Raw genomic sequence first — 12,812 nt, forward strand, 5'->3', positions numbered from 1 at the left:
CAAACGGTTTTTGAGCCCACACAAATTGACCCATACTCTTACTGTGAAAGTCTTTTAGTTCTTAAACATTCCTTCCAATTTGTAAATAGCTGAAAAGTCAAAGTCAAACAATACATCATCTGCTTTATTGCTGGCAAATAAAACAAAATAGTAGAATTGAACTATCCACGTGGGTTGAATCAGAAACAATGTACCGAAGTTAATTCATACTATAAATAATTTACTTATTTTTCAGATCTCCAACTTTGGATTTGATTTACATGCTCATAAAACTATTGAATACCAATATTTTCTTTTCTTGTGCCCAAACCAGACTTTCACTTAAACCATTCCGTGTACCAGTGGTCCCATAAAAGAGCTCTAGTCATGATTTAATGGGAGACATAGAGTAATATCCTAACTGTAACAGCCCACAGGAGGAAATATGTTATATCTTTGCAGTCCAAGTAGTTGCCCTATAGGCTTACAGACTCTATAGTGGACATAGTTCCTTCTGGCATGTACTTTGGACAATTGTTTTGCTCTACCTGAAAATTGAACAAAGATACAACAATACATTATGTCTGCAGCTACTGACAGGGGGAGTCTATTACCCAGAGGACTCATGGGTTTTTTGCAGAAGAGCAGGCAAGTTGTAAAAATGCTTACCTCCCACACGCCAGCCCCATCAAGACAGTTTCTGAGGTTTTTGTGGCTGCTGTTATCCAGCTAAGCTTCCTAGATACATCAACACAACTGTTGTTTGGAGCTTTGTGCCTGAAAATTTTGCTAGGCTCACACAATGCCTGGAATGGGCCCTGGTCCATAAGCCTTCAACAATGTGCCCTAAAGCACCTGGATCACACACCAGAAGACTCAAGCTAATGAGAACAAATAACTTCCAGCGGCACCTGCCAGCTCTTGCTCCAAAGAAGGGAAAAATAACAGCTGGGCTGGGCCACAGGGACTTGGGACACATGGAGCAGAGCTGACAGCCTTATGTCCCAGGCTTGTATTCCAGTCTCCCTGAAGCTCTCTGAGGAGACCTCCCCACTCTGCTCTTAGGAGACGGAGAGGGGCCACAGGTGAGACAGGTACCAATGATGCCTCAGTACCTTGCCCTTCCTTATCACGGAGAATTCTATCAGGTAACCAGCTGTTTTCTACACACAAGAGACAGTTCTTTCTCCCGTCTGCCAGGCTTTCAGGGTCCTCTGGAAGGTGCATAAGGGGAAGAGAAGGTAGAGATACTGAGTTCTCTATTATTTGATTACCAAAAGGCCCAGAGGCCCAGACCTTAGATGAACCAATTCCCACCAGTTAAGAACACAGCCCAGCCAGGCGCCAGTGGCTCACGCCTATAATCCTAGCTACTCAGGAGGCTGAGATCTGAGGATCGCGGTTCAAAGCCAGCCCGGGCAGGAAAGACTGTGAGACTCCTATCTCCAATAAACCACTAGAAAACCAGAAGTGGTGCTGTAGCTCCAGTGGTAGAGTGCTCGCCTTGAGCTGAAGAGTGCAGGGATAGAGTCCAAACCCAGAGTTCAAGCCCCACGACTGACAAAAAAAAAAAAAAAAAAGAACACAGCCCAGGGCTCCCTAGGAAGGTAAAGAGTGGGAAGCTACAAGAGATAGTGAGGGATTCAAAAGGCATCCTGCTTCTGCCCTGCTGTCTTATTTTCACACTCTGATGTGTTATTTCATCATGCAAAGCAATTCTTACATCAGAAAGTAACTTAAAATCTTGTTAAGAACACAGTGCATTCACAAATGTGCAGGAATTTCTGATGCTCTGGAGTTTTAGCTTACTGTATTGAGACAGCTGAGGGAAAGTGGGAAGAATATGGGACTAGATTCATAAAAATGATGTGGTTCAAAGATTGCCTGTGTCCCCTGACATATATTTCAATGGAGGAGCAACCTGTCTGTCCTCATGTGCCCCTAAAGTCGTGAAAAGTTCAAGGGGTAGGTACAGAGAAGATACCCAGGACAGGGCCTCATGTAAAGTGGCCACTTCACCAGGGTTTATTAGGGATCAGAGTTACAGATGAGTGACAGAGAACAGAATGTATTTTCAAGTAGACATCTGAAAAATAGTAAGAGATTTTATTAAGTAATTGTGTGTGAGTGTGTGTGTGTGTGCACGCACACACACACGTACGTACATATGCATGTGGATGAATGGGCACTTGCACATAATATACATGAATAGATATGTCCCTTGATATCTTCCTGTCAGATAAAGGTGAGAAAGAAAGAAATCAAAAGAAGGAGCAACATGCCCCACATGAAATAGGATAAGGATGGCTGGGGAAGCATTTGAACCCATGTCTTTCCCATCCAAATCAGTCTTTTAAGTGTGTCTACCACTTTTCCAGCTGATTTGAATTATCCTCAGGGTTTGTAGAAAATAAATGGCTATTCACCTCTGAGGAGACAACTGAAGAAATTACTCTAAATATGTATGCAGGATTTCAGGGGAAACTCATTTAAATATTAATTTTCATCAAGCACCTAATATGCACCAGGAATCATGCTGGGTAGTACTAGATAAATAACGGCAAAGCATACCTATGCTTTTAAGGTAGTCAGGGTCTGGGGAAAATAAGGAAGAGAGTGTACAATTGTTTCATAGCCCATTTATAGGGAAGGCACTGGAGCATGTGAAAACCACAGCAGGCCATTTTCTACCTACAGTGATGGAGACATTGACTTGCAAGGGTTATGTTGAGCTCAGAGATGGGCAATGCATAGAGACATCTGAATAATGATCCTATAGTGCAGTCTTAGGCACTCAGGGTAGGATCAGAGAAATGAGAACTATCACCTATTCTGTCATTATTTGGCCCAAACCTAAAAGAGCCATTCTGTCTTTTTTGCCAGTCCTGGGGCTTGAACTCTGAACCTGGTTACTGTCCCTTAGTTCTTCAGCTCAAGGCTAGAGCTCTACCACTTGAGCCACAGCACCACTTCTGGCTATTTTCTGCTTATGTGGTGCTGAGGAATCGAACCCAGGGCCTCACGCATGCGAGGCAAGCACTCTACCACTGAGCCACCTTCCCAGCCCATCTGTCATATATATTTTTTTCTATTTCTAAGCTACATTTAGGGTACTGTTTTCTCTGCCCTGTGTTCTGGAATGTGGAAGTTATCTACAGTGTCCTCAGTGACTCTACAGGTTTAGTGAGCTTCTTCTGCTTCATGCACAGAAGCTCCACCACGCACCAGGAACTGTGACATTTCCTCTATACATAGCCTGACTGAGGGCTTAGGAAAGTCTACTAGTGTGAACTTTTTGCAGTCATTCTACATCTTTTTGATGCAGAAACAACTGGGAACACACTTTCAGGAACGCTGGGAGTAGGTTTACTTGTTGGTTTGTAGCTTTCTATTCAGAAAGAACCCCCAAACCTCCACAGGGGACTGCTTTTTTCCCCCATTACTCTATCCAAGTTCATCTCTAGTGTACCATCCTGTGAAGGTTTTCTGAAAATGTTCTCTGAAGCCCAGCATTCAGAGCCTTATTGCAGTAATTCTTAACCTTGGCTGAGCATGCTAAACATCATCACCTCTTGGGCTGTTTAAAAAACTTAAAAGGAAGTACATATATATATGAACTTAAAAGGCCCAGGCTCTGCACCATACCAGAGCCCATCAGAATCAGCATATATGTTTAGGGGGGTAGGGAGGGTGCAGCCAGCAGCAATTTAAAGCTCTGCTGGGAAATCTCCCACTTGTTCCGGGTCCCTCCCCTGATGATGCACTCTCTAAGCCTGCCCACTGTCTGTGACATGCCCTTGCTGCTCCTCCACTCTCCACTGATTGTCCTGGAAGTCCTCAGCACAGGGAAATTGTTCTGGAAGTCCTCAGTATAATATGATTGTTCTGTGAGTTTCTTTTACCTATTTACCATGTGGTAATTAGAGCTTCTCACTTCCTCTGGGCTAAGAGTAACATCAGCTCCAGGGCTTGCCTGAAGCTGACATCAGGAAAGTTTGCAGGACAACGCTGAATCCAACTAAATGCAATGCAGTGGTTCTGCTTATTTTGTACCTATCATTATGTGTTTCTACCTGGGAATACTATGTCCAAAAGGAATTGTGGCCAAAGCAATAGTGTAAATAAACAACCATTTGGTGCATATTAGTACACTACCTGTCAGACAGCTAGACCCTAGACCAAGAAACTTTGTTCAAAGATGAGAACTTCCAAACTCCCAAGGAAAAATGAAATTAGCCCCTCATTTTGCCTTTGTATTGCAAGGGAAGAACACCAGGAGACAGGTTCAGGAGAGATGATGGTGAAGCATATGTATGAATTTGTGTGGGAAGAGTATGCATGTACACATGTATGTGACTGTGCATATGCTTAACCAAGCCAGGATGAAGGTTTGTGGGTGTCTCTATCTATACAGAGTGGCTGCTAATGCCCGAATAAACGCCCTCTTCCAGTAGGAAACCACAGAAGGAATTTTAGACTCACAATTTTTCCCCTAAATCCTCCATATGTTCTTCATTCCCCAGAAAATAACTATCTAAGCAAAAAGGATAGAGGAACATTTGAAATTCATGTGTTAATCACCTGAGTATGTTTTATGAAACCCACTAGCAAGGAAATAACTTATATGAGACCTTATCTTGTTAGTTTGTCTAATTAGCGTAGAAAGCCTTGAAAAGAATTTCCAGTTGGCATTAAACTACTCCTTTGAGGGCATTCTCTCACAATGCAAAATAATGGATTGTCTACCCCATGCAATTAGTTTCAAAACAACTGGCATGTGTAATCAGGGGCAGGTACTCATGAATATAAAACATTAGTGTCACACAGAGGTGGCTCTTGGTGGCAAATCACGTTTCTAGCAATGGTTAATTTTTTTAAAATTAGAGACACAGGGACTTTTTCCTTTTAAAAATTCTGCCTTCAGTGGAAACTGCAGGAAATGATATTGTGGGTGAAAACTTACATTTTGCCTACCATGTTCTCATAAAATCTGGACGACGCATTCCTGGGAAATATAAGACAACAGGCTGTTGTTCCTCATGAGAAATGCTGTGAGCTTTTTCATGGATGGGAAGAAATTATTCTGAGAGAATTGTGGCAAGTAAGAAGTTTCTGGAGTGTGAGCCACATGCATTTGATTTCTGAATACAAATAGTTTCACTGGAAATTTCAGTGCTAGAGGTTAAAGTAAAACTATGCTGATCAATAAACATCACTCAAGGGCATTATTTGTACCTTTAAATATCCTCAGATCTATTTGGTCTTGCTTGCCCTAGATTTTGATTGGACCAAGAGCCTGGGGAGCAGAGGTGAGGGCTATTGAACTATCTCTCAGACCCTGAATCCTTATGTTGTCTTTTAGGTCAACTAACATTTTATGATTCTTTACCTTTGGGCATTGTAAAGATTATTTTGGTCTTTTTAAGTCTTGACATAGAAGGGCACTGCAAAGACTATTTTGCTGGAGTAACCTATGTATATGGCTGTATGTATACTAAATTCTATGTGTATTGAACAATTCAAGCATTGGATGTGAAACATCATTTCTTTTCTAGGGATATCTTGAGAGTTCTCCAATGGCATGGATGTACTAAATACAACTGGTGTGTATTATGGGGATAGGACTCCAAAAGCAGCAGATATAACAACTGGAGACCTCATTGACACACAGCTTGCCAGGCTCACCCTGAATGATTCCATAAGTACAGGGCAGGGCATGGCTTGACAATCTGCAGTCCTCCAAAACTGGCAGGGGGGTGGGTCTCAAGGACCATCAGATCATAAGAACTATGATTGCAGCTTGAAGGAACAAGAGAAGAACAGAGTTGGGATTTAAGCCCATGCTCGCTACGGTTCAACCCACCAACTTCTGAGAAAGTGTGTAGGTGGACAGGGGAAGGAAAGGGTAAAATATATAAAGAGGAGTTCCTTGGGAAAAGGTTTCCCTAATTGCTAGAGGAGAAAAAGACTGAAGATATACTGGCAATTCCCACAGGTAAAGTAACAGAATAAGATTAAGTGCAGTTTTTCTTGTTTTACTAAAATGTGTTCAGTTACACTATAACAAATCTCAAACTGACTCTTCCAAAGAATGCTTATTATGTTTTAGAGTGTTGGGCCAGATCCCTAAGAAAGTTATCTCATTTAAATAATGGCTCCAATCACAGACAAGTCTCCAGAAAACTTCTCAGCGAGGTGAATGGGCAGTCCAGGCAGGAAGATACAACATGGAGTGTAAGGGGAGTGGCCCAAAGAGGTACCCTTGAGTGCTCTGCACACCCTTCAATCTTTCTCTCCCCTCCCAGAGATTCTCAAATGCCCAGTATCTGTGCCCTCATCTCATCATTATCATCACATAATATTTATTGAGTTTACTCGGGCGTGTGTCTTCTTCCATTCGGCTCAAATTTTCTTCTTCACTTCCTGTCTTCTTTATGGCTTGTGCTCAATTTTTGAATATTTCCCCCCTCTGGCTGCCAACTGTGAACATCACCCCACCCACTCTATCAAGGATTCGCTTTTCCAGAAACGACATCCTATTTCAGATGCACTGTGCTGATATGGTTTTTCTCATTCATGGGCAAGTAGTGCACTTACTGCACAGGAAGAATTGATCCAACAGTGAAGAAGCACATCCTAACTGTGCTCCAAGAATATGAAACAATTACCAAAAAAATTACAGATTCCTCGATAAGCAACTAGAAAGAAAGGCAGGGGAAGGACAGATGGTCTCTCTCTCTCTCTCTCACACACACACACACATACACACACACATGCACACATGTATGTACACACACACTCTGCTCTTTAACAGTGGGGCATGTGCTTACAACTTCCTCTTGGAAGAGAAAATGCTAAGATTCTGTGGGGGCATCTAATGCATATGTGCTACTATCAGACTAAGAAAATGCTAAATAGTACAACCTCTTATTATGGGCCTCTCATTCACCTTACCTCATCAAGACATCTTTCATACTGCTCTCTTTGATTTTCATTTTCCAAAGCCAATGCTGAATTCTCTGCCTGCAGTAAGATACAGAAATAACACAAATAAATCAATGTAATGTTGTGTTGTGTGACAAGTCATTCAATACAGTAACTAAATATAGCTCCTCAAGATCCCAAATAATCTTTTAGAAATACCTTTGACAGGTTTCTGTGAATATTATTATAAGTATCTCAAGTTGACTTCTGTCTTATCAACTTGCTACAATAATACAATTATAAGAAATGCAGAATTTGATATTCTGAACAGGTTAAAAAAATGAAATCATGGCTCAATCTGAGAGTGCTCTATAGAAAGATTAAAATATTTATCTCACTGTGTAAATGTAAGAAACATCTTAATCTACTTCATTAAGACCTGTCACAGTCTCAATGCTGAATATTTGAATATTTGTTGAGGCCACAAAAAGAATTTCAGGTAAAGTCATGAAAGAATAATTCCCAACACAAACTAAACATGCTATTTTTGGTGTTCATCAATGACTTAAAATTTTTTAACTAGTAGTACAAAGGAGTTGCCATTCAACAAAGCAGTTTATAAATGCAATGTTTCTTGGTATCCTCTCCCATCCCTCCTGTTCCCTGCTTCCCCCATTTTTCTTAATTTTGTAGGATATGTACTGAATTCTTGAAAGTACTTTTCCCCTTTTCTTCATTTGTCCACCCTGACTCCATACTCTTTCCTGGTATTTATTTTGCTGATCTTTGTTTAGCCTTTCTAAGGAATCTCCCCGAATCAGCTGTATTTCAGTTAATATATTTGTGTGTACTTACACACCTCCCAAAGTATTTACTTACATATTTATAAACTAATTCTAGCTTTCACATGAGAGAAAATATGTCACCTTTGTCTCTTTGGACATAACACATAAGATTTGAATTATTCTGAAGCATCCCTTTTCCTATGTTGCTGCTTCTTCTAATTAGTGCTTTCATGCTTCTCTGTGGGCATTGAAAGTACATGTGGTTATTAGGCTACTTTTTGCAATAGTAAGGAGGGAGAAAAAGCATAGTAGGTTTAAAAAGAAAGAGCAGAAAAATGATGATGTTACACCTATGCTTTGCAGCTGGTAACCTGGTTCCAATGTGGCCACTGTGGACACCCTGTCCCCACCCCTCACCTTACCCCTGTCTGCATCCTGAAAAGTACAAATTATCTCTGCTTATTCCCACCCCGCCCCGCCCCGCCCCAGCCAGCACTCATGGTTCTACATCTTTAGCATTCTAACTCAGTGTGCACAGTATGGTATGTTTGTATATGGTATAAAGGTTAACACACTCCTCTATTTTCATTTTTTTCCTTCCCTTTATTTAACAGCACGATGAATTGAACTCAGGACTTCATATCTGCTACTTGAGCCATGCTCCAAGTATTTTTGCTTTAAGTTGAATTTTTCAAGTAGGGCTGTGCTTGCTACCTTTTGCCTCGGCTAACCACAAACCACAACTTTCCTACTTGTTCCTCTGGAGTAGTGGGTAGCTCCATTCCCAGTTTATTTCAGCTTGTGTATGAGTGTGTTAGTGTGTGTATGTTCACACTGGGAATTGAACTCAGAGCCTCAAGCTCTTGCTCCACTTTTCACACACAGCTGGTGCTCTACCATTTGTGCCACCACCTCCAGTTTTGGCTTTTTGCTAGTTAATCAAAGTCTCCAGAATTTGTTTGCCCGAGGTTGGTGTTGAACCCTAATTCTCAGTTTTCACCCTCTTGAGTAATGATGATTAAAGACATGAGCACAGGTATGCAGCTAGTTTCTTTTTGAGATAGTATTGCTAACATTTGCCTAAGCTGACTTTGAATCATAATTCATATACCTTCACTTCCTAAGCATTTGTTCACCTTGTATTTGAGAATAATTGCAAATGTACAATTTACGAGAACAATATAAAGCATTCACACATGACTTTGCTCAGATTTATTATCATTAATGTTTTGCCACATCTGCTATACTATTGTCTTTCTTTCTTCCCTGCTTCTCTGTCTCTTTGACCTTAAAATTAAGTATGGCTTCTGTTACTCCTGAATTGTGAATTTATGAGTAACAAAGATATCTTCTTGAATAATCTCAGCCAACTTTTTACTTTCAGGAAATACACATTAATACAACACAATGATTAGCCCTCACCCCTATTCATCCCTTATCTCTGTAATGCCCTTTGTAGTGAGTTTCCTCCAGGATTGGGATCCTAGGCACATTAATGCACTGTATTCACTTGTCCTTGTCATTCATACAATAACTTTTAGTCTGAAACATTTCCTGTTCCTGATTTTCTTTTCTCTTTTCCTTCCCTTGCAGAGTTTATCTGCAACTTCCTTGTGCAGATGTGGTAGGAATAGCACAGAGTTGATGCTGGGTCCTGCTTAGCATGTTGTATCAGTCACATGATGCCTCTGTGCTCCATTTCTGCACGTGCTAACTTGCATTACATGTTCAGTGGAGTCTACTGAATCTCTTGATTGTACCGTTACTACCCTGACTTTTGCAATTAATATTTAATTTGGAGTGAAATATTTTGAAACTATGAATGTATACTATTGCTCATAACTTTCAGTTACTTGTTACAACAACCATCAGTAACTTAACTGACTCAATGATTACTGTGGCTACAAGTGGTGATTTCTAATTCCATTGTATCTCTAGTACCCCTTATTTGTGGGTATACATTCCAAGACCCCCAGTGGGTCACCAAAACTCTGGATTGTATGAAACCCTATATATATATATATATATATATATATATATATATATATATATATATATATACACACACACACACACACACACATATAGGTACATGTATATATATCTATATACATATATAAAATCATGTGTCACGTAAGGATGTTTTTGCTCACTGATGGCCTCCATGTATGGCAGTGGTCCTATGAGATCATATCACCTATTAATATGACATACATAGATTTGATAACATGTATCAATAAGAAAGAGTAAGACATTAATAACAGTAGCTTCTAGTAAATTGGACAATTATAACAGTGCACTATAACAAAATTGCCAGATTAATGCCTCCTGTACCTTGGAGTCATTTTTATTTAATAAGTAAAATAAGAGCAACTTCCAACCAACCCCAATGAGACACTGATAGTTTTGACTATAGACACAGAACATATATTCATACACAGCATCATGTGGACATACTCTCCAAGGGCAGGATTCACATTTCCTTCAGCATGGAAGGAGATCTTATCATTTCTCTCAGAATAGGGTGCAAATTAAAACATACAAACTGCTTATATCTGGAAATTTCTATTTGCTATGTTTACAGCACAGTCTGCAGTAGGTAACTATTATTGAAGAAAGTGAATCCACAGCTAAGTATAGAGCAATATACATTTATATGTCTACCCATTTCCTATATATTAGTATGCTTACATAGATTTTCACATTATTCAGAGTTTTAAGTCATTACTATTTTTATGCTCTAGTTGTGCCAGTGAGTGGCATGCTTCTTTACAACACATTCATTTTTAGCCATTTAGCCTTTTCCTTGCTTTAGTCCATGTACTCATGGACCCCACTTCTTCTTAGTCGGAGAGGGCTACTTGGAAGCCACAGTCCAGGTCTTGACAAGTGTAGATTTTCTGAGGCACTACCACTTCTAATTTCAGTAGAAAGATTTTTTCCCCAAACTTCCATTTATCTCACAGCCCCTAAAAGTCTTACTTTCTTGCTTGCCTTCCCTTCTCCCTCACCTTCTGTGCCTTCCTCTACCATTATCGCTGGGCACACACATTTTCGGCAGTAATTCTATAGATATCTGGCATTTCTTTTTGTACTTGCTGTGATTTGAAAGAAGTTGTAGTCTAAAGTCCAAATAGACAAAAGAAAGATAGGACTACGAGGCAGATGCTGGGATAATGGAAACTAAACGAACACGGTGGAATCCTACCAGTGTTCCCAGCTTTTGACGATGAGAAGGCATGGGTTTACGTGCTTTTCCTTTGAGGGTTGTTTCTAGCCTGTCATGGTGGTATGTTCTCTATGCCAGCAGTTGGTACAACCACTGAGGTCCTTCCCCGGCACAAGTAGGAGGATGAGGTCTGGGTTCCAGTTTCATTCTATTGTAGAATATGGGCAAAGTCAGAATGATCAACCATCACCAGGTTGGCTAATGTTGGTGGCTTTACGATTCTTTGGTGAATGATTCTTTAGTTAACAAATGAAGATGAGGAAGCAACCTACAGTGACTTCTATTTCATGTATTTAGATACCCATGAATTACAAAGGGAGTGTCAGAATTCCAGCTCTATAAAATTACTACTTTCTTTGGAGAGAAGTACCTTTTTTGAGATCTGAAATGTTAGGAAGGCGACAACACACAGGATAATGGAAAGAGATAATGGAAAGAACTCCAATGCCAGTTTATGTTGTTTTCACTTTAAATTATTTAGGAAAAAGGGTGCAAGGAAATAAAGCTGAAAATGAGAATTTATACTGGGATGTCTACATCTTGCTCTTACCCATATCACGTTGCAATAACATGATGATCGATCCATTCAGATAATTACCATCATTACACCGTTTACATTACTTGCCTCACGTTTACTGCTCTGACAATCTATTACAGCCAAGCAAATTAAATACCTCAAATGTGCTGGTGAACACACAGTAGTCACATTTATGGTTACTGTGTTCAGTTGCAGGGAGCAATTTAACTGATGTAATCCTATACTGCCCCAGGGGACAGTGAAGATATTAACAATTATGCCAGTGAAGCTACAATAATCTTGAACTCATGATTCTCTTTAATCCATTTGCATTTATTAGAGATTCAGGATTAACCAGCTTCCAACAGGAGACAACAGGTAAAAGAAAAAGAAACCAAAAAATCTCTTAATTAAGAGTGATTTAAAGAAACAGTGAATATTTGCGTAAAAAGAGATGGGAAAGGAAAAGGCAGAGAAATTGTACGTATCACCATTGAGAATTGCAGAAATTACAACACAAGGTGTTCTCTATTTTAAATAAGTATGTTTTTAAACCAGTATACCCAGGGGATGCAATTATAGCTTCAAGTGCATGTAACAGTGTATCTTTGTGCTCAGCTGTGTCTTCCACAACCATCAAAAACTTTTGCTACACTTAGAACCTGACTTAGAGGATTTCCTGCTCAACCTCGTTTCCCCATAGCTCCAAATTACAGTGATCTGGTTTCATCTTAAAAATTCTTATGGGTCCTTGTAAAAATCACAGAGTAAATCTATATTGTTTGGGCTTATGGCAAGATATCTAAATATATATATATATATATATATATATATATATGTATGTATCTATCTATCTATATATTTTTTTTGGTCGGTCATGGGCCTGAACTCAGGGCCTGGGCAAATTAATATATATTTTGAAGGTTCTATATTTCTTATAGGTTTTGCTGAGTGAGTGAATAGATACAGTGGTAAAGTTTACAAATGATGCTTCTAAGCCACTGCTCAACATTAATTGTCCCAATGTGTATTATGTTTGAAATTTTTTATACTATAAATTGGTATAATATGTTTTTTTTCCACAGACCAGTGTTAGAAATGTTCTACACAAAAAATTCTCTTGCAATAATAATAATGATAGCTTTTCAGACATCATATAATCCATCCCTAGACATACACTAGAATTTGTGTATCTGCAGCTGTGCAGGTTTCTGGGGCCAACACCAGTTTGTGTGTGACACAAGACGTCCCCTTTCTTTCCTGGGGCTATGTCTTTATTTCTGTTGCTTTATCATGGACCACACTTCACTTTCCCACTGGTTTCCCTGGAGTATTTTCAGCTATGGTAGAAGGCTCATAGCTGCAGCTACAAAACTTA

The 12,812-nt window shown here is 39.7% G+C and overlaps 1 protein-coding gene across 1 annotated transcript in view; it reads right to left on the reverse strand.

The window, feature by feature from the left end:
- The window catches only part of Nckap5 (NCK associated protein 5), a gene marked incomplete at its 5' end in the record, with an annotated part of 649,445 nt that overhangs the window by 229,717 nt on the left and 406,916 nt on the right, over window positions 1-12,812 (reverse strand). Inside the window, one exon of the mRNA XM_042685241.1 lies at window positions 6,934-7,002. Within this exon, the coding sequence (XP_042541175.1) occupies window positions 6,934-7,002 (69 nt within the window). The remainder of the gene's footprint in view (window positions 1-6,933; window positions 7,003-12,812) is intronic.

This window comes from Dipodomys spectabilis, unplaced genomic scaffold (assembly GCF_019054845.1).
Source record: "Dipodomys spectabilis isolate Male_0828 unplaced genomic scaffold, ASM1905484v1 ptg000094l, whole genome shotgun sequence".
Lineage (NCBI taxonomy): Eukaryota > Metazoa > Chordata > Mammalia > Rodentia > Heteromyidae > Dipodomys > Dipodomys spectabilis.